Below are 23837 nucleotides of genomic sequence, written 5' to 3'. Positions count from 1 at the left end.
GGGAGAGCGAAATCAAAACATGTAAGTCTACTACTGAAACAGGTTTGAATGGATTTATTTGATCGGTTCTTTGCAAGCTCAATATTTGAAATCCTTTTTACATCTTTTCAGATGAAACTCCTGAAGAAATTGTGGGAAAATAGTTCAACAGAGTATAAACATTAAACTCTAGATCTTGAAATGTATTTTTAACTTTTACCTGCTCATTATAGAAATGTTTAAAAAATTTCATAACATTCCCAATATTTTAAAGTTATGTGTCATTTTGTTTTTTGGACGACCACTTAAAATAGGTTTTTCGATATATCTTTTTCCAGGGAAGTTTGAGAATTTTCGAGTGTTCTACAGCGTAGTTTTTTTTTTAAATGATGCAATTCACCTCCTTCTAATTTTTTCTTCGTGCCGGAATAGTGCTTTGATTTCTTTGGAGACTTATTCGAGGATTATTTCAGAAATTTCTCAACTTAAAATTCCTTTAGGAATTCTTGATGCGATTGTTCCAGAAATGATACAGGGAAACATTCAGAAATTTCTGGTAAAATCAACCAAGAAATTATGCTGAGATTTGTCAGGAAATTTCTGCTGGGAATGCTCCAGGAATTCTAGAAGAGCTCACAACAAGAATCACTAGAACAATCCTAGCTGGAAATATTTGAAAAATCTCAGCAAGCATTCCTGGAGAAATTCTAGTAGGAATTTCTGCTGGTACTCTATGAAAAATTTCTAAAAGAGTCCTTGAAGAAATCTATTAATAAATTGTAAGAGGAATTTCTACAGAATACCTTAAGGCGATCTCCGGAAGAATCTTTGAAGGTATCACAGAAGGAATAAGTTACAGGGGATGGCCAAAATGTTTGGGATAGGCAACTTTTTTTATTCTTACAAAAAAGTTCAACATGCTATAACTTTTCATAGAGTGCATCAAAAAATCTCATATTTTGACTGTTTGTCAACTTATTATTTGTGCATCATTGGTACAAATTTAGGCTCGATTGATTAATTTTTAGCAAAGTTAGAACCGTTCGGGTAAAACACTATTTTTCAGTCAACTCATTTTTGAGCTGTCATATCTCGGAAACCAGTGAACCGAATTGAATGAAATTTTGAACATACACTAACAATATACAAATGCTTCTCAAACTATTAAAACATAGATACTTTTTGAATGTTGAAAAAAGTTATCATGGATTGACACTTTTTGGATTTTTCTCGAAGAAATGTAATTTTTTTACGTCAATGTCAATAAATTTTAGTGTTGATGTCCAAAGATCTTTAAGTTATCTTTAATCAGATATATTAGAGCCAATTTAGATTAACCTTCGCGTACCCAACGTCTATTTCGGATGATTTTCGAATCTTGAATCAGCTATGAAAAAGGCATTTCCGAACCGATTTTTTTGAAGTCAATTGCATTCACTCCAGGTTTGTCCAAATTGTCAAGGACTACCATACGGAACCGGTTCACCCATCCGTTCCGGAGTTATTCCAGATTCCGTTGGGGTCATGACCGGCCGGAAAATGACACATTAATGCATTTTACTCTGAATCTATAGTTATTTTGAAAATTTGCACATATTATACGCCAGGAATGCAGAAACTATATAACTGCAAGGAACCATTGACTTGAAATGACACAATCAAGCAGTCTAATGAACCGAATATGTCCCGGGTGCCCCCAGGGATGTGGCCAAAGTGGCCATTCTAGCAACATTGTCAGAACCATTCATGCGGCACCTCAAACTTCATGATTTGTCGTAACATGAAGGAAAATAGTCCTTCCATGCTCCTAAGACCCCTCGGGAATGGCCTGGCCATACCCGGAATGTTCCGGGTGCCCCCTGGGATGTGACAAAAGTGGCCATTTGCACAATGTTATCAAAATCAACCGTGCGACACCTCTAACTTCATGATTTGTTGAAACCTAAAGGAAAATAGCCCTTCTAGGCCCTTATGGCCACTTGGGACCGGTCTGGCCATACCCGGAATGTTCCGGATGCCCTCAGGTCATTTCTCAAACATAGTCAAAATCAGCCGTGTGACACCTCAAACTTCATGATTTGTTGAAACATAAAGGAAAACAATCCTTCTAGGCCCTTTATGGTCTCTTGGGACCGGTCTGGCCATACCCGGAATGTTCCGGATTCCCTCAGGAAAGTGGTCATTTCTCAAACATTGTCAAAATCAGCCGTGTGACACCTCAAACTTCATGATTTTTCGAAACATGAAGGATAATAGTCCATTTAGGTTCCCATGACTCCTTAGAGTGGTTCTGGCCACACCAGAAATGTTCCGGGTGCCTCCAGGAAAGTGTTCAAAATGGCCATTTCCACAGTTGGTGAAATCAATCGTGCGACACCTCAAACTTCATGATTTGTCCAAACATGGAGGTTCCTTCTAGGCTCTTGTGACCCCTCGGGAACGACCTTACTATACCCAGAATTCCGGGTGCCCCCAGGAATGTGACAAAAGTGGCAATTTCCACAACATTGTCAAAATCAACCATGCCACACCTCCAACTGCATGATGTTTAAGCATAAAAAAGTCATTCTAGGCCCTTATGGCCCTTTGAGATCGGTCTGGCCTCATCCGAACTATTCCGGAAGGCCGAAGGGAAGTGGTCATTTCTGAAATATTGTCAAAATCAGCCGTACGACACCTCAAATTTCTTGATATGTCGAAACATGAAAGAAAACAGTCCTTCTAGGTTCCCATGACGTCCTGGATACACCCTAAATGTTTCGGATGTCCTCCCTCACTCCCTCAACTTTGGTCAAATCAATCATACTACACCTCAAACTTCAGAATTTTCCTAAATGTGAAGGAAATTAGTACTTCCAGGCTCCCATGCTCCGCCATTTCAACAATGTTATCAAAATCAACCGTGTGATTTCTAACTTCATAATTCTATGAAGAGATGATGTCATTCTGGAGAACTTCAAGTATTTGAAACTTAACCCGAAATGTTCGAGATGCCATCTTTACAGTGCTCACAGAAAACAGATGTTTATGCTCGTACAAATTTTTCGCAGAACCCTGTGTAAATGTTCAAAACGATATACGTTGGCTCACTACCACCATCTACTCAACTTATTGCGACATTACATCTAACTTGAATGTAAGAATAGTTCAAAGTTCCAGCTTCATTCAAGACCGAATACAATCTTGAATGTAAAATTGCGTAGTGCATGCAATCTTGAAAGCGATCGCTGACTATCGATCACTGCGCCATCTCTAAATGATTGCCACATGAGTTTCAGCTGCTCGTTACATACAAAATGGCTGTTGAGCATTTTTACACACATTGCCAATATAAGCATAAACGTCTGTTATCTGTGGACAAATTATCGTTACTCGAACACATAAAAATGTCTTTGTCAACGGAAGATAGTTACCATACATTTCCTCAAAAATTTTCAGATAAGCGGAAATTTTATCGATTACATTGCTTGACAAACCGAAAGGTTTTTATTGTTGTTTTGCGTGTTCAAGGGCCAACTCCTTTAAAAGCCAGTCCAGAAATTTACGTTTTCTGGTTTTATCGTTGCGGTAGTAATTAGGGTTGGTTTCTGTGAACAGAAAATATGCATTCGATTCTGCAATTACATGCGACACCACCTTTCAACTTATTACAAACCAGAACCACATTCGGCTTTGGCGTCGATAGTCTAAGCGCCAAAAAGTCTAAGGTCTTCAGGATGATTATTCCCATAGCATCATGCAGTTTGAGATGTCGCAAGATTGATTTCGACACGTTGTGGTGAGGCGCTGTCCATAAACAACGTAGACTCAATTTTGGCAATCTCAGATCCCCCATCCCCATCGTAGACTTTCGTCCATACAAAATTTTCGAAATTTGTATGGACCGTAGACTTTTACCAGACCCCCCACGTCCCCCCTCCAAGTCTATGTAGTTTATGGACAGGCCCTAATACCTAATAAGGTAATGTTATCCTCGACCATTTCCTCATGGGACATACAGAACATTTCAAACAATCAAGGGATCAATACTCACTATGTTCTTTTATGTTTTGACAAATCGTGAAGTTCGAGGTATCACACTATTAGTTTCCACAACCTTCCGGGGGACATCTGGGTCATATCCGGTGTGGCGAGGTTGTTTTCAAGGGACCTTGGGAGCCTAGAATAGCTATTTTCCTTCATGTTTCGACAAATCATTAAGTTTGAGGTGTGGCACGGTTGTTTTGATCAACGTTGTGGAAATGGCCATTTTGACCACTTTCCATGGGGCATCTGGAATATTTCGAGTCTGGCCAAAACCACTCTAAGGGGTCATGGGAACCTAAAAGGACTGTTATCCTTTATGTTTCGAAAAATCATGAAGTTTGAGGTGTCACAAGACTGATTTTGACAATGTTTGAGAAATGACCACTTTCCTGAGAGCATCCGGAACATTCCGGGTTTGGCCAGACCGGTCCTAAGGGACCATAAGGGCCTAGAAGGATTATTTTCCTTTATGTTTCAACAAATCATGAAGTTAGAGGTGTCGCACGGCTGATTTTGATAACAATGTAGAAATTGCCACTTTTGTCACATCCCTGGGGCACCCGGAACATTCCGGGTATGGCCAGGTCGTTCCCGAGGGGTCATAAGAGCTTAGAAGGACTATTTTCCTTCACGTTTTGACAAATCATGAAGTGTGAGGTGTCGCACGAATGATTTGACCAACGTTGCGGAAATGGCCAATTTGGCCACTCTCCTGGGGACATCTAGAATATTTCGGGTGTGGCCAGAACCACTCTAAGGGGTCATGGGAGCCTAAAAAGACTATTATCCTTCATGTTTCGACAAATCATGAAGTTTGAGGTGTCACACGGCTGATTTTGTTTATGTTTGAGAAATGACCACTTTCCTGAGGGCATCCGGAACATTCCGGGTATGGCCAGACCGGTCCCAAGGGACCATAAAGGGCCTAGAAGGATTGTTTTCCTTTATGTTTCAACAAATCATGAAGTTTGAGGTGTCACACGGCTGATTTTGACTATGTTTGAGAAATGACCTGAGGGCATCCGGAACATTCCGGGTATGGCCAGACCGGTCCCAAGTGGCCATAAGGGCCTAGAAGGGCTATTTTCCTTTAGGTTTCAACAAATCATGAAGTTAGAGGTGTCGTACGGTTGATTTTGATAACATTGTGCAAATGGCCACTTTTGTCACATCCCAGGGGGCACCCGGAACATTCCGGGTATGGCCAGGCCATTCCCGAGGGGTCTTAGGAGCATGGAAGGACTATTTTCCTTCATGTTACGACAAATCATGAAGTTTGAGGTGCCGCATGAATGGTTCTGACAATGTTGCTAGAATGGCCACTTTGGCCACATCCCTGGGGGCACCCGGGACATATTCGGTTCATTAGACTGCTTGATTGTGTCATTTCAAGTCAATGGTTCCTTGCAGTTATATAGTTTCTGCATTCCTGGCGTATAATATATGCAAATTTTCAAAATAACTATAGATTCAGAGTAAAATGCATTAATGTGTCATTTTCCGGCCGGTCATGACCCCAACGGAATCTGGAATAACTCCGGAACGGATGGGTGAACCGGTTCCGTATGGTAGTCCTTGACAATTTGGACAAACCTGGAGCGAATGCAATTGACTTCAAAAAAATCGGTTCGAAAATGCCTTTTTCATAGCTGATTCAAGATTCGAAAATCATCCGAAATAGACGTTGGGTACGCGAAGGTTAAAGGAAGAACACATTTAGAAATGTTTGTGCGATATTGTAAATTTGGCTTATTTTCCTCTACATGGGTAAAAATTTCAACCCGGTATAACTTAATTCGCCGTGAGAAAATATTACATTTCATAACGTTGTATCAAGAATCAATATATTGTTGATAAACGTTAAAAAAAATCATTTAATTCGGTTCACTGGTTTCCAAAATATGACAGCTCAAAAATGAGTTGTCTAAAAAATAGTGTTTTATCCGAACGGTTCTAACTTCGCGAAAAACTATTCAAACGAGCCCAAATTTGTACCAATGATGCACATATAACAGGTTGATAAACAGTCAAAATTTGAGATTTTTTGATGCACTCTATGAAAAGTTATAGCATGTTGAACTTTTTTGTGAGAGAAAAAAATGTTGCCTATCCCAAACATTTTGGACATCCCCTGTATGTATTATTTTTTATTTTTTTAAAGAAATTCCTCCAGGAATACCTGATGGGTTTCTCTAAGAGATTCCTGCTGGGATTGCTGAAGATTTTTTTTATCTGTATTAACGAGATTTTTAGCCCTAGGCTAGTTCATCTCGGGAAGAAGGAAGAATTGCTGAAGAATTACCTTCAGAAATGTCTCTTAGGATTCATACAGGGAATCCATGCCAGGTATTGCACCAATAACTCCTTCATGGATTCCTCAAGGGACTTTTCTAAACATCTCCAGTGATTTCTCCAAAGATACATCCAAATTTGCTCTCAAAAATCCTCTAAGAATGTCTGCTGGGATTTCTCCAAATATTCTTATCGAGACATCTAAAGCCATTTCTCTTCCAGAAATTCGTCCTATGGTTCTTTCAGATATTTCTCCATAAAGTCTGTGCGGATCCAAGAAATCTTCTGACATTACACACTTCGAAAAAATCTTGTAATTTTGTGTCATATAAGTCCGACATATAAAAGCAACACATTTGACGCAAAATTGTGTGCGATCTTATTTTTACAGGAAACGGAAAATGTTTGACTCATGTAATTTTACCGCAACAGCTCAGCGCGTCGGCTGCTTGTATACATGATTGAGAACTGTGCTATTTATAGCACCGCATATTGAAACAAAAAAAATACAAAAAGTTCCATTCGGGAATCGAACTTCGATCCTCAGAGTGTCAGCTTTCGATCTTGTTCTCTCGGCTGACGCACCACGTTGAAGAAATGGCAGTCGAAGATGAACAACTTCTACAATAAACGAACTTGCCAGTTCGGCTGTCGCGTCGTCACTGCTGGCGTGTATGTATGTAGGCTCAGTGTACCAGTTATGGCTATAGTACCTCAAATTCGCCATAGTCGATTTTCATCTTTTAATGATGCAAATCAGTAAGAAAAAAATAGTAAACAACAGATCACGTTCACAAAAGATGGTTGCAATCATTAAAACTTCACAATTTGCTCTAATAATGATAGAAATAAATCATTTTCCTTAATTTTTCGACTTCCTTGCACCCTATTTCGCCATAGTGTACCAGTTATGGCAAACCCCGTAAAGAATGCATGTAAATAGTGCGAAGTGGAACACAAATTAACAAATGTGTCCATAACTGGTACAGGGTTCCTATCATTGGCACACGCCGTAATAAATACTAAAAGTAGTTTTGGCTCCGTTTCTATATTTTTCCTGTAAAGTATGAAAACTAATCAATCATTTGACATATCGATGACATTCGACGGTCTTCTTCTTATTTTTCTAGAAATAGTTTTTCTTAGGTAGTGCGATAACTGGTACAGGCACCCTATTGAGGCAGCTGTCATCGCAGCCAAGCAGACAAAGCCGCCTTCTGATTGACTGAGCATGGCTGTTTTTGTTTACCACTGCATCGGCTGATGGCAACGGATTGTCATTTCCAGGTTTGTGGCTCAACTCGGTGTTAAATTTATGAGCGGTTTTCATGCTGTTTCACCTTCGTAATAAACAAATTTCCAATCGACTGCAGTCTTCATCTGATTTTGTTAGGTGCTTTTTGACAGTTCAACATCAGTAATCATTATGTTTTTGTAATATATCGCGTAAATTTATAGCATAGAGAACTAAATTATCAGTTCTGTGATTTAAAATTATAGCTGGAAGAATTCAAACAATATAAACTTAATACGTACGTCACAAAAAGTGTAAAAATGTGGCACATTTATGTTTATGTCAAAACTTTTTCAGGCAGTTCGATCAATTGTGTCACTATTAAAATTGAGATTTTTTTAGTGTGTACTTCTAAGAACTTCTTGTTGTAAGTTATTCAAGGATTTTTACTACTCAAGATTAGATATTCCTACTGAAAATCCTGACGGGATTATTTTAGGAGCTACTGCTAGAATTGCTCCAGGACTGCTATTGGCGTTTCTCTAGACATTCAAGGTAGGGATCCTCCAGGAAGTTCTGCAGGACTCTAAAAAGAAATCATTGTAGATATTCATGCTGAAAAAGCTTTGAAATCTCAGGAAAAATTCCCGAAAAAAATTTACGAGTTTTTGAAAGAATCCCTGCTGTTTACTGGCATTTCAAGAGGAATCCTTGGAGAAGAATCCCAGGAAGATTCCTTGTTGATTTCTTTTTGGGAAAATTCCATCAGTCATCCCTACTAGAATTGCTGGATCATGTGTATCAAAATAGTAAAAATTGTAAAACCGAATGAGGTGTGCGGCCAAAAAGCTAATAAATAACTGTTTTCTGGTAAAATCATTGAGGTGACGGACTTACCCACCCTGACAACAATAACAACTAACATGACAACTAACAATAGAAAAATCTTATCAATCAAAATTATTAAGTGGTTGCTCAAACATACTGTTTTTTTTTTGTTTGTTTGATTGCTTATTGGATTGGAGAGCAGAAATTTGTTCTGATTGCCACTTAGTAAAACCAAATACTCGAAACGTCGGCTATAATTAAAACCGTTGTTTTATAAGTAACCCGATGACCGAAAACGAGCCTGTAATTGCTAAATACTTTCAAAGGTAAAATAAAATGTAACATGGTGTTCAATGAATTCATATCGGAAAATCAAAAAGTTCATTATAGATGTACCCAAAAGTTTCGTGCATGTTACTTTACATTAAATAGATTTATAAATCAAACTTATATAAAATAAAAAGGTATGCATAAAAAATATCCCATTGAATGTGTCAGATATACACTCCCGTTCAAAAGTTTGGGGTCACCCCCTCAAAAACATGTCATTTTTTTAGGCCCATATCTCCGCCAATTTGCGTCCGATTTCAAAACCCTAGGTTTCATTCAAAAGATAATAAGTCAAAGAAACTTTGAACATGATTTAAAAGAAACTTTTTCAAAAAATTTTGCATGTAAACTTAACCCAAATTTGCCAAATTTTCTAAAAAATGAATATAAACTTAAGGCAGTGTCGCTGGAAATTGGGTCGACCAAATTTTAAGATGAGAGCGGTAATATGACCCATTTTCTATTAGATTTCAACTGCTTTTTACAGAACTTAGCTAAAAAATCTAGAAAAAAAAGTTATTAAGTAAATTAATCCTTGATGTCATCGACCAAAAGTTTGGGGTCACCCCTCAATATGATGTATCGGCCAAAAGTTTGGGGTCACTTTCGTAAAACATGGAAAAGTAATTTGGTGATATCTTCGTCATCTATAGTTCAATTTTCATTATTTTTGGCTCATTTCAAAGATAATTAACTAAATTTACGTGTGATGTCTTCAACTTAACGTATTTAACGATTTTTGTATATAAAAATGTTATGTAAAGTTAGCACATTTTACCACGCTTCAAAAAATGAGGCAACTTTACGTTAAGTTTTAGTATGTAAATTTCAACAAATATGTGTGGTTCAATGTCTATGCAGTAAGTATCATTCATTTTGTTTCAAATAAGCCAAGAAGAATTAAAATTGAATGAAAGATGACAAAGTTATCAACAAATCACTTTTCCATGTTTTACGATAGTGACCCCAAACTTTTGGCCGATACATCATATTGAGGGGTGACCCCAAACTTTTGGTCGATGACATCAAGGATTAATTTACTTAATAACTTTTTTTCTAGATTTTTTAGCTAAGTTCTGTAAAAAGCAGTTGAAAGCTAATAGAAAATGGGTCATACATGTATGACCGCTCTCATCTTAAAATTTGGTCGACCCAATTTCCAGCGACACTGCCGTAAGTTTATATTCATTTTTTAGAAAATTTGGCAACCTTGGATTAAGTTTACATACAACATTTTTTGAAAAAGTTTCTTTTAAATCATGTTCAAAGTTTCTTTGACTTATTATCTTTTGAATGAAACCTGGGGTTTTGAAATCGGACGCAAATTGGCGGAGATATGGGCCTAAAAAAATGACATGTTTTTGAGGGGGTGACCCCAAACTTTTGAACGGGAGTGTATGCAAGATGAGATACTATTGAGCATGTACTCTACATAATGAATCACATATGAAGGGTGTAAGTGACCATTTTGTCGATTTTGAGCTGAGCATATCAAAACATTATTCAGATTCCAAGAACTTTTTTAAGATTATTTTTACGATGATTAGAAAAACTACAATAAATCGTAGAAAATTGGGTCGATTTTGAAACTCCATACATTTTGTATGGGATGAAAAATTGGTGAAAAACTTTAAACCTCATTTACTTGAAAGTGTGTTTTAGTCACTTACATCCCTTTGCTTTTAATCCCCTCATATGCAGTGGAAAATTTCCATAAATTTCCATAGATTTTTTGCAAAAAAATCACATGAAGCGGTATATGAAAATCATAAGGAAATCAGATAGCTTCTTTTGGAAAATCACATAACTTTGTGGGCTTCGTGGCCGTGCGGTTAGCGGCGGCAGTCGTCTAGGCGTATCGTAAACCTCGGAGTGTGGGTTCGATTCCCGCTCCAGTCGGTCGTCAAACGAAAAATCCATCACTAGGCCACTGGGGGTTTCTGTGTGTTGTCCGTTGTCTAGTGTAAGTAATGTGTTCAGTCTGTGCAGCCTGTGGCTGAAGACAGTAGGAATTACCTTTTTTTTAATTTCACAAAATGTATGTGATGTTCAGTATCATTTAATGGAAACGCGCATGAATACAATCCATGTTAAGGTTGAAGGATTCGTCATTGATCGTCATACACAATTGAAATTTTGAAAGCAGTTTTCTCTTCTAAGGCATAAATGTTTACAATGAAAATGTATTCACGGTATTCCATTCTTCATCTGGAATACAATGAATACATTTTCATAATAAAAATTTGTGTTTTGATAAAAAAAAAACACTGCTTTCGAAATGCCAATGATGATAGTGATATCAATGACGAATTCTTGAACCTTAACAATGTGATTTTTTTTTCTGAGTGTTAATTATTAAACATTTCATAAGTTATGCCTTACGAAAATCTTAAGTTTATTTGGCTGGATGTATATGTAGCATCAGTGCATCGAATGCTTAAAATCCTTGTTAAAATCAGCTGGATGGGACGAACGACAATGCACAAAAATACGAAGGGCCTATGTGGGTGATCCTGCTCACTCCTTTATTCCATTAACAAACAGTAGTTTCTGCTTCCTCTTATGTGCTGCATCTATAGCATTCAGTGTATTTAGTTCAAAATGCTACAAAGTCTTATCAGACGAGTTTCATTGGGGGATCCCACGATTTATGGTTCTTTCCGATCTTAATTCAGAGTAGTCTCTCGTATTCAGGAATTTCCCGGAATCAACATAATAAATGCATGTAGAACAATTAAACATATCAGCACGACTAGTAAAAAGAGAGAAAAAAATATATACGATCGCACGACGAATCATAATATTCATTTAATATAGACAAATTTATGAGTTGTTTTAATGATATTCCAGTTGATGGACATGTTGCCCTTGACCTTGTAAAACACATATCACGTGGCCCAACATGACGCACCGGAAGGATGCAAGTATTCTGCTCCAGAGAATTATACCCACGCGATAGCTGCAGCCAGTCGACAGCAGTCTAAAGATAGCGCAAACAACCTTTTCAGTATTCATTTTCCACACCTGTAGAGGTAACTGGCTGGCGGCGACAACTATTTCCTGAGACAGTCTCGATACTATCTAGCTAGATGCATTTCAATGTGATACCGAGAGCACCAGTCAGTAGTGTGACTAGAACCGCGTGAGCACCGCAGGCCATTCTTCCACTACACCCATAAAGGGTTATAAAACCAGTCCAGACTCGACTCTTGAAGAGCACCTCGTATCTCAAACGCATTGGTGATTAAATTACGAAATCGTATCTCGTTGAGTCCTGCCCGGCGAAGCGCGGTGTGGCGGGATAACCGACTCTCTCGGCGTCCGTCCGTCGTCGTAATCCCAGGTAGTTTGTCATACCGGATCGGTTCGTATCAACAGCGGCAAAGAGCGCGCGATCACGAGATCGTTCGGAGCGGCTTAAATTGAGTCTGTCCCCATCCGCGAGATCGGAAGTTTGAATCATTCGCGTTTCAGACTCTACCGTGTTCAGTTGTGTACTTCAATTCTACTGTGTAGTTTTTTTTTAGTTGATAGTCAAAGTGTTCAAACAAGAAACATGAAGGTGCTAATCGTTTTGGCGGTTGTTGGCTGTATGGCTTCAGTACATGCTGTGAGTTCTAGACAAGTGAAAATATAATTGAATAGTTTCCATGTTGCACAAGGGCGCCTGAGGTCATCTAACTGTGTGGTGCAAGCTGATAAAAAAGTGTATATCTAAAGCGAAGTGATAACGCTGCGGTGCAAGAGCGAGAGCATTATCAGGTCAATTTACTTCAATTGGAGCCCTGTAAACAAAGCGGTGTTGTTCCAAAATCAAAGTGTGACTTCCGACGGCAGCTCCAATTTTTATTGTAGTGGGATGGGCGTGTTGCTTCATACGGTCAATATAGCCAATACATATGTGCGAAGCAAATAAAATTTGCAAGTAATTGTATCCAGACAAATCAGATTTGCATGTAGCAGAATTGCATTATGCATGATTGGTTGAACGCCATGAAAAGTTTCGAAGTTTATTGTTGACCATAAAAAGTATTTTTGGCATAAAAACGCCAACAGAAGAAGGTATCTTGATATCAATTTTATCTTATGTATTGTGCTAAATGCAGTATTAGTATCATTTGAACCAATATTGTTTAAACGAGTATACAGTGCAGGTCTCGTTATCATCAGTAGTGGGCACGCCTACAGTTATACGTTAACGCATGTTTATTGAACATTGGACACTATTTTTATTATGATAACTTCACAATTCAAATGAATAGCTCTACTGAAGAGGAAAACAATCAATATGAAACTTCGTTAATTGTTGACCATCAAATTGTGTATGTTCCTTAATAACTCGTGAATCAATCGTTCGAACAGAATATTATCCTCCTCACTAGTACACTGTATTTTTTTAGGGTTTATAATACTATGCAAAGCATTCTCGTACACCTTGGGGTACTCATGCATGGAACAGCGGTATAGCAAAGCAATTGTTCGATAGACGTTCGTTAACGTTTAACATCAAGCGGCAATTTTAAAAATATTGCTCATTCAACGATTGGGCCACATTAGCCAACCAAATTTCGGTGGTTTTTGATGATGATGAACAGTCTGATTCTGCCATTCAAGCAGTTTTTGTATTAAAACTTACAAATATTGAAGAGTTTGAGTAATGACGAATTCTTTCTTTAAGCCATTAATAATGCACTTCCTGGTGACGTCTTCTCTATCAAATTGTATCACATATTCTCACCGATTTATTATTGAATTATGTAAAAAACACAAAATACAGAAGCACCTATCACCGGGCACCAACAAAAAAAAACCTCATTTTGCATCAATTTAGATTTGATGCCGATTTTGCGTACGTGAATTTCAAATAGCTCGTGCCATTATCACTGACAATGGATTTCTAGCGATGGCACGGGCTATTAATTTGCTTTTCTATAGATAATACGCGGATCACGCACATCGTGGTCGGAAGCCGCTTTACCACATTTATTGTATGCAGTGCGTTGAAGATAAGTTTTTGTACTAAACCTTCAACACATGGTACAAATTTCCCAAATGGAGAAGAACGTGCCTCTGGAGCTGACCTACTGATACCTGAAACCTTCAACACATAATCTATTTCTATTAGTGGTGTTTTCTTCGTTAACATTTGATTGTTGTATAAGTACAGTATGCGGCAGGGAAAAATGCGAGTGTTTTTCAACTTCAAACCTCATTTTCGTCCATTTGACGTTAACCAATCTATGTTTCAACGTTCCATGATCTCTAATACAGTATGACCCATAAAAAAATGCGACAGTTTTCAAAGTCATCGTTCCCCTACTTTGAACTGATTAACCTTGCATATATCTATTGGATAGTATAGTAGAGCCACTAATCCGATAATGGCAAAGGAACATAGACTGAGTTCATGCACATACCTTTGGAAATATAACGTTGAACATATGGATGTCGAAATCGTCCACGCGCCAGAGGCCGTTTTTTAGGTATATTATTTTCTTTCAATTGCTTTCAATCACACTCAATTAAATTTTATTTTCAAAATAGTACTTTTATGGCTGGATAAGGTCTTCAGGAGTTCGTTGGTTCGTCGGACAAGAACGAAAAAAATATTACCTTATAAATTAAGAGACATTTTCTGAAAATTTTATTATTTGACAAATGATAATTTTTAGAAAATATTATGTTTTAAGCATGAATTTGTTTTAAAGTACTTAGTATTTGTACCTATCATAAAGGTAGGTTTATATGCCTTCATCGACAAAAAATTGTTTTGAAAAACAGTGTTAAGCTTTTTTATTACTTACTTACCGGTCAGGCTAAGGCCGGGGTGGCCTCTGCTGTACATAGTAGCCGCCTCCACTCCACTCGGTCCATGGCTGTTTGTCGCCAGTTCCGCACTCTGCGTAGGGTCCGCAGATCGTCCTCCACTTGGTCGATCCACCTAGCTCGCTGCGCTCCACGTCTTCTTGTACCGGTCGGATGACTCTCGAGAACCATTTTAGTCGGGTTGCTATCCGACATCCTGATGACGTGACCCGCCCACCGTAGCCTCCCGATTTTCGCGGTATGGACGATGGTTGGTTCTCTCAGCAGCTGATGCAGCTCGTGGTTCATTCGCCTTCTCCAAGTCCCGTCTTCCATCTGCACTCCGCCGTAGATGGTACGCAACACCTTCCGTTCGAAAACTCCAAGGGCGCGTTGGTCCTCTGCACGTAGGGTCCATGTTTCGTGCCCATAGAGGACGACCGGTCTAATCAGCGTTTTGTAGATGGTTAACTTCGTGTTACGGCGAACTTTATTCGATCGTAGAGTTCTGCGGAGTCCAAAGTACGAACGATTTCCTGCCACAATGCGCCTCTGAATTTCTCTGCTGGTGTCGTTGTCGGCGGTCACCAGTGAGCCCAAGTACACGAATTCTTCAACCGCCTCGATTTCATCACCGTCGATATGAATTCGGGGTGGCGGGCGCGGTGATTCCTCCCTAGAGTTCTTTGCCATCATGTACTTTGTCTTCGACACATTAATGACTAATCCGATTCGCCTGGCTTCACTCTTTAGTCGGATGTACGTTTCCGCCATCGTCTCAAATTTACGAGCAATAATATCAATATCATCGGCGAAACCAAGCAGCTGAACGGACTTCGTGAAAATCGTCCCACTCGTGTTTATCCCCGCTCTTCTTATTACACCCTCCAAAGCAATGTTGAACAGCAAGCACGAAAGACCATCACCTTGCCGTAACCCTCTGCGAGATTCGAAGGGACTCGAGAGTGTCCCTGATACTCGAACTACGCACATCACTCGATCCATCGTCGCCATGATCAACCGTATCAGTTTATCCGGGAATCCGTATTCGTGCATAATCTGCCATAGCTGTTCTCGATCGATTGTATCATACGCCGATTTGAAATCGATGAACAAGTGATGTGTGGGCACGTTGTAGGGTAAGAAATCAAACTTTGAACTAGTCAAATTGTAATCTTAATTTGAACCATTTCAAAATTCATTAAAACGGCGTACTTTTCAGGCAAATATTGTCCCGAAAAAGATGTTAAACAGCTTTCCGTAATATAACATGATAACATGGACTTTAAAAGCATTGAAAAAAGCGTTTTTGTCATGGAAAACAGGCAATTGAAAAATCACTGTGATTTCACCCATTTCCCCCAAGAGAAAGCACATTTTCGGTGCACTCGTACAGCTCATGCATTGTATCACACGCAATATGTGAACACGTCAAATGAAAGCCTATTTATCGTAGAATCGACCAACCGAATAATATTCCGCATTATTTGTCATTAAATTATCAAATTTAAGTGATTCTTACTTGGAGAATGTTATCTTAAGTTGAACCATTTGTAATCTAAATTTGAACTAGTAAACGAGGGTGAGCTTCTAGTGTTGGCCTGTAGATTGCGCTAGTGGTTGCTTTGTTTACTCTTGGGGGATGAAAAAATCCAAATTTTGTTTCCAAATTCCTAAAGAATTTCGAACATTCTGAGTTGAGATTCCACTGCCTAATGAAAAATAGATATGAGAATTAGCAGATTCATGTGATTTTTCATTGTTTAGCATGGAATTGGCTGTTTTGTGAGTTGCTCGAGCTGCTGCCGCCAGTAGTTCAAATTAAGATTAAAATTGGTTCAAATTATGATTACGATGGTTCAAATTAAGATTAAAATCATTGTTGATGAAAAACCAAATATTTCAATGAAATTCGGTGCAAATACCAACTTTTTACCATTTAACAGATAGCTTATACCCGTGGCTTTCATGTACATACGATTTTGCCGTAGTAAATTATTTCCATGTGGGAGAAAAAATCACTTAAAATTTACACTGCTTCAGAAAACCGCAATTTGGTTCAAATTTTGATTACCTACCCTATTCGCGGCATTTCTGCAACACCTGGCGGATGGCGAACATCTGGTCCGTTGTAGCGCGTTCACCCATAAATCCAGCCTGATATTGCCCCACGAACTCTCTTGCAATCGGTGATAGACGGCGGCATAAAATTTGAGAGAGTATCTTGTAGGCAGCGCTCAGTAGTGTGATCGCGCGGTAGTTCCCGCAATCCAACTTGTCGCCCTTTTTGTAGATGGGACACACGATACCTTCCATCCATTCCTCCGGTAATACTTCCTCCTCCCAAATCTTGGTAATGACCCAGTGTAGTGCTCTCACCAGTGCTTCTCCACCGTATTTTAGAAGCTCGCTTGGTAGTTGATCTGCTCCAGCGGCTTTGTTGTTTTTCAACCGGCCAACCTCCTCCTCAATCTCTTGAAGGTCAGGGGCTGGAAGTCTTTCGTCCTGTGCACATACTCCTAGATCGGTTACCACGCCACCTTCGGTACTTGCAACGTCGCCATTGAGGTGCTCATCGTAATGCTGCCGCCACCTCTCGACCACCTCACGCTCGCTCGTGAGAATATTCCCGTGATTATCTCGGCACATGTCGGCTTGTGGCACAAAGCCTCTGCGCGAGCGGTTCAGCTTCTCGTAGAACTTTCGTGTGTCCTTAGCGCGGTACAGCTCTTCCATCGCTTCGCGATCTCGTTCTTCCTGCTGGCGCTTCTTCATCCGGAAGACTGAGTTCTGCCTGTTCCGCGCCTGTTTGTAACGTGCCTCATTCGCTCTCGTACGGTGTTGCAGCATTCTCGCCCATGCTGCATTCTTCTCGTTTTTCAACTGTTCACATTCGCCGTCGTACCAGTCGTTTCTGTGATTCGGAGTCGCGAAGCCTAGTGCTGTAGCCGAGGTACTACCTATGGCGGATCGGATGTCCCTCCAGCCATCTTCAAGTGTAGCTGCGCCAAGCTGCTCTTCCGTTGGTAGGGCCACTGCTAACTGCTGCGCGTAGTCTTGAGCCACTTCTACGTTACGAAGTTGCTCGATGTTGAGCCGCGGCGTTCGACTTCGACGCGTGGTGATAACTGTCGAAAGTTTTGAGCGCATGCATACAGCGACTAAGTAGTGATCCGAATCTATATTCGCACTGCGGTATGTGCGGACGTTGGTTATATCTGAGAAGAATTTACCGTCGATTAGAACGTGGTCGATTTGGTTTTCTGTTTGATGGTCGGGTGATCTCCAGGTGGCTTTGTGGATATCTTTGCGGGGGAAGAAGGTGCTTCGGACTACCATACCACGGGAGGCTGCAAAGTTTACGCATCGCTGGCCGTTATCATTCGATACGGCGTGCAGGCTGTTTCGCCCGATTACCGGTCTGTACATTTCCTCCCTTCCTACCTGCGCGTTCATGTCGCCGACAACGATTTTCACGTCACGCGGCGAGCAACCATCGTATGTTTGCTCTAACTGCGCGTAGAACGCTTCTTTCTCGTCATCGGGTCTCCCTTCGTGTGGGCAGTGGACGTTGATGATGCTGTAGTTGAAGAAACGGCCCTTAACTCTTAACATGCACATCCTTGCGTTGATCGGCTGCCACCCGATCACACGTTGTCGCATCTTGCCCAACACTATAAATCCTGTTCCCAGTTCATTGGTGGTGCCACAGCTTTGGTAGAAGGTAGCCGCTCGATGCCCGCTTTTCCACACTTTCTGTCCAGTCCAACAAAGTTCCTGCAACGCCACGATGTCAAAGTTGCGGGGATGTAGTTCGTCGTAGATTATCCTGTCACATCCTGCGAAACCTAGTGACTTGCAATTCCATGTTCCAAGTTTCCAATCGTAGTCCTTATTTCGTCGCGTGGGTCTTTGCCGATTGTATCGAGTCGTATTTTCTCCTATGTTATTCGCAATGGGGATTTTTACGGGTGGCTTATTGGGCCTACGCCAACACTCCTGTCTCGCCGGAGGGCCATCGTGCCAGTTCTGTTTAACGTCCCAACCAACACTGGGACGACCACGCTGATGGGGCTACCACCTTGGATCTAGCTGGGCGTGGTGCAGCGTTTCTTACTCAGCCGCTGGATGCCAGAACAGACGCTGTTTGAGCCGCACCTCCTTGGTGAACAGACACTCGGATCGTTTTATAGCTTTTTTATTAATTTATCTTAAATACGGTTTTTAATATGTTGCACCTTTTTTAGTATTTGTTTCCTAAACATTTTAAATTATTTTTAAAATATTTTTGAAACATGGGCGTATTAAAGAGTACTTATTTCTTCATGGTTTCCATGTGTTTTAAAGTTTTTATCTTAGTTCATTTTGCGCTGAAAATTAGAGGAAAACTTGATTTTTTTTTTTTTTTATCTGTATTAACGAGATTTTTAGCCCTGGGCTAGTTCATCTCGGGACCCACGCTTTACTTCCCTTCCGAAGGAAGAACTCACATTTTGTGAGTTTGTCGGGAGTGGGATTCGATCCCAGGTCCTCGGCGTGATAGTCAAGTGTTCTAACCATCCAACCAGATCCGCTCCACAACTTGATTTTATTTAGAAATTGTTAACAATTGTAAGGTATCCCATAAACGTAACCAATGAATATTTTGACAAAAATTTTAAAGATCCTGTATGACAATGACCTTTTTATTGTATCCTAATCCAAAAAAGTTTAATTCATTAGGATTATTTCAATAAAAACCATCAAATACCGCAAAAAAATAGAATGTCGCATTTTTTATGGGTCATACTGTAGGCTAGTTTTCTTAAAAGTTAATTAAAAATTTTCCCATTTTACAGGGTGGCGCCTGAAGCTGAAGACAATAAGAATTTTCAAACCGCAGAAAAGTACACATGGCGCTAAATTTCGTATCTGATAAAACATATTTTTAATTTTCTCTACAATATCATCAAATATATTGACGTATTTCATCTAGTATGTGAAACTACATGGCTCTGGATCAGTGTGCTCTGGCTGCTCATCGAATAAAAGCTCTTTGTTTACTGTTATAGTCATTTTATTTAATGACCATTGGGCGCGCAGTACCCGCTTCCCGAGCAAAGTTAACTGGATAATATACTGAGTTATCTGATATCAAGAATAATTAACTAAATTTGTTCTCATTTTGGCTGAATAAGCAGGCAACATAACAAACATGATAACAACCAAGTATACGTGGGATATCATTCAAATATCTCATTATGTTGTCATCAAAGGCACCCTGATAACAATTTCTGTAAATCAATCCATTTCATACAGATGAAAGCTCATTTTGTTACCAAAAAGATATTTGCAACGGTCATGGATAACTAACTTCCATTATTGTCGTCGACAATGATGCCTCCAGCTTGACAGGTGTAGTAACGCGATTTATTAAATTGATAACAAAAAAAATTAAGATAAGTTATGGAGCGAACCCTAGTTATCACTTTGTTACTGGTCAGTTATTGTACTTTGCTCGGGTTATTGGGCTTACATTATTACATGTTAAACATCAAATATGTTCATTTTTATTTTGCAGTGCTAGAACATAGATATTAACTGATACACTGTCGTGAAAAAATAGTCATATGTATCGCATATTTGGCGTGTAATAGTGCCTTGAACTTTTCGCATTTTTTTCCTGCCGCACCCTGTAATATACAATAAAGCTTTTTGAAGACTTAATATGTACAATAACCTCATCCTGGTAATGAAAAGTTACTACCAGATGAGAATAACAAAATAATAACACGTTTTATTATTTTTTATCATTGATAAAGAATTTCCATAATATAATTTTCATATATTTTCTCTACTCTAAAACAAATAAAAAACAGAATTCAATACCCAGGTAAATGAAACCATTAAAGCAGGAAGACTAGTAAAAAAGTGAATTAAAATGTGAGAAATATTACGAATCTAGCTTTTATTGTAATTCTTAAATAAGTATTATTATGTGGAATAAAAGCAAATCCGAGGAACTTGAAGAAAAACAGTACAGTACAGACAAAAAAAAATATCTTTTCTTTTGTCCGGACTATATTTTTTCGATTTTCTGATTATTTCACATTTAAAACAAAGACACCTTTTGCTTAGGTCCACTTCATCTTAATTGGTGGATAGAGTACTGCTTCAAATACACTAGTTTACAGCATTTTTGAACTCGGTAAGCTGATGATCATTTTTGGTGTAGAATCATGCCCTGAGTTCGAAAACGCGAAGGAAAAAAAATACAGTAGAGCGGAAAATTTTTCGACTTTCCATACAAGGTTGATGATTTGAAATCGATTTTTGTTCTATTATTAAGCAACGTCGCTCACTTCACACACCTCATTAGGTTGTCCCAAAAATTGCACATGGTCAAAATGCTTGGGGGCTCACCCTGCAAATGATAGCTAAGGGTGTTAGAAACAAACTTTTGTATGACGGCAACTTTCAGAAATGACGTTTAGAGGTCGCCCCGGCGAGATTTTCGAAAAATGGCCATTTTTCATAATAAATTTTATACAAATATTTTTTACCGTACAAAAATTGGCAATACCCACTATTTTTATATTTTTTGCAGCTTGATATGGATCCAAACTACTTGAGAAAAATAATTAACGACATGTTTTGCGGGTAACTTTTTCATACTGAATTTTTGAATTTACTAAAGTTTGTCAATGTTTGATATACTGTGCCTTTTACCCATCATAAAACGTATCTGAACTTAATGGCTAATTTTAAACAATTTCCATAAAAAGATCGCAAATTTTATGAGGAAAAACTTTGCCGAAGATAGCATTGCGTTTTTTCTATCCGTTTCAGAGTTATTCACGATTTACTATTTAGTGAAATTGGGATTTTGAGGTATTTTTCTAAAAAAAATCACAAAAGAACTGCCCAAAAACACATACAAAGTAAAAAATCACGTATGCTCAACAAGTTTTTGTTTTGATTGTGTTTAGGAATTATGGTGGCATCATTTATTGAATTTTCGTTTCCGTTGACAAATCCATTTTCTTTGATACAGAAAGGGACCTACTAGCGAGAAACTTTATCATTAGGTACCATTTTGAGATGCCTCAGTAGGCCATGGCATTTTTAACGGTTATGTACTGGCAATGGTTTATACGAGCATAATACACAATCAAACGCACGGCACATTTTCTATACCATTTAGAAGGATACATTCCGCAAAACATGCTGATTTTATTGTTCAATGATGTTGTTCTAATCGTTCAAAGACATGAATAAAACGTTCTAGTAGTCCCTATCATTTTGATCAACATATAGGACGATAAAAATGACGTCACTTGTTTATGTCCAAAACTGATGTTTACCAATAATAGCCTACCTTGTCTTATTGTATGCCGTGTATGTGTTATGGTAATCAAATTGTTCTAACCATGGATAACATTACGTTAACTCACTGGTTCATCTCATCCCACCCGTTTCAATTTGCCTCGATGTATCTTATTTTAGGTGTTGATAAGATAGTTTAAATCAGTAAATATCAAAAAAGACATGCTCTGTTTTTTAGAATGTCTTGAATTGGTATACATATCGGTATTCTTACGTAAGATGTTCGTAATCGCGATTGGAATTTGGCATGGATCAACGTATTCGCCTTTATTCACTTTGCCACTGTTTCCTGGGCTGTTTCACTGGTCCGGGACTCATACGTCTTCGTGTGGAATAATAATTGAGAATATCGACAGGAAAGTAAGATAAACGCAAAAATATATTTAACATTTTGTGGAGAATATCTTTAAAAAATCAATAGGCAGTACAAAGCTTGTCAATAGAGAAGACATATGGTTGCTTCAGTAGGTCTTGGAAGTACCGAGGCGGCCATTGGTACCAAAGATAGTTGTTTATGGAGAGTTTTGGGCACAGTTTGACCATGATCAGGTATTGAGTGGTGCGCTGAAAATGATACACCGCGCGGCCTTTGAAATGTTTCCAAACGCGCATTTGCACGAAAGTCCACGCGGCAAATCCTTCTGGAAAGGAACGGCCGCACTTGAGGAAACGCCGCAATGTTATCTCCCATAAGAATGAAGTAAACGGGATGCAAATAACCCGGCTGTTCCTTTCCTCGAGGAAAGGCCGCGTAAATTTTTGTTCGTTGGTTCGTCGGACAAGAACGAAAAAAATATTACCTTATAAATTAAGAGACATTTTCTGAAAATTTTATTATTTGACAAATGATAATTTTTAGAAAATATTATGTTTTAAGCATGAATTTGTTTTAAAGTACTTAGTATTTGTACCTATCATAAAGGTAGGTTTATATGCCTTCATCGACAAAAAATTGTTTTGAAAAACAGTGTTAAGCTTTTTTATTACTTACTTACCGGTCAGGCTAAGGCCGGGGTGGCCTCTGCTGTACATAGTAGCCGCCTCCACTCCACTCGGTCCATGGCTGTTTGTCGCCAGTTCCGCACTCTGCGTAGGGTCCGCAGATCGTCCTCCACTTGGTCGATCCACCTAGCTCGCTGCGCTCCACGTCTTCTTGTACCGGTCGGATGACTCTCGAGAACCATTTTAGTCGGGTTGCTATCCGACATCCTGATGACGTGACCCGCCCACCGTAGCCTCCCGATTTTCGCGGTATGGACGATGGTTGGTTCTCTCAGCAGCTGATGCAGCTCGTGGTTCATTCGCCTTCTCCAAGTCCCGTCTTCCATCTGCACTCCGCCGTAGATGGTACGCAACACCTTCCGTTCGAAAACTCCAAGGGCGCGTTGGTCCTCTGCACGTAGGGTCCATGTTTCGTGCCCATAGAGGACGACCGGTCTAATCAGCGTTTTGTAGATGGTTAACTTCGTGTTACGGCGAACTTTATTCGATCGTAGAGTTCTGCGGAGTCCAAAGTACGAACGATTTCCTGCCACAATGCGCCTCTGAATTTCTCTGCTGGTGTCGTTGTCGGCGGTCACCAGTGAGCCCAAGTACACGAATTCTTCAACCGCCTCGATTTCATCACCGTCGATATGAATTCGGGGTGGCGGGCGCGGTGATTCCTCCCTAGAGTTCTTTGCCATCATGTACTTTGTCTTCGACACATTAATGACTAATCCGATTCGCCTGGCTTCACTCTTTAGTCGGATGTACGTTTCCGCCATCGTCTCAAATTTACGAGCAATAATATCAATATCATCGGCGAAACCAAGCAGCTGAACGGACTTCGTGAAAATCGTCCCACTCGTGTTTATCCCCGCTCTTCTTATTACACCCTCCAAAGCAATGTTGAACAGCAAGCACGAAAGACCATCACCTTGCCGTAACCCTCTGCGAGATTCGAAGGGACTCGAGAGTGTCCCTGATACTCGAACTA

The 23837-nt window shown here is 39.4% G+C and overlaps 1 protein-coding gene across 1 annotated transcript in view; it reads left to right on the top strand.

Moving 5' to 3' along the window:
• The first annotated feature begins 11844 nt into the window (after positions 1-11844).
• LOC109408915 (uncharacterized) overlaps positions 11845-23837 on the top strand; it is a 32472-nt gene continuing 20479 nt past the window's right edge. Inside the window, exon 1 of the mRNA XM_019682302.3 lies at positions 11845-12299. Coding sequence (XP_019537847.1) covers positions 12246-12299 — 54 coding nt within the window. The 5' untranslated portion in view covers positions 11845-12245. The remainder of the gene's footprint in view (positions 12300-23837) is intronic.

The sequence above is a fragment of the Aedes albopictus genome, chromosome 2, assembly GCF_035046485.1.
Source record: "Aedes albopictus strain Foshan chromosome 2, AalbF5, whole genome shotgun sequence".
NCBI classification, from domain to species: domain Eukaryota; kingdom Metazoa; phylum Arthropoda; class Insecta; order Diptera; family Culicidae; genus Aedes; species Aedes albopictus.
Note: the sequence above shows the minus strand (reverse complement) of the source record. Positions and strands in the feature narration are given on the sequence as shown.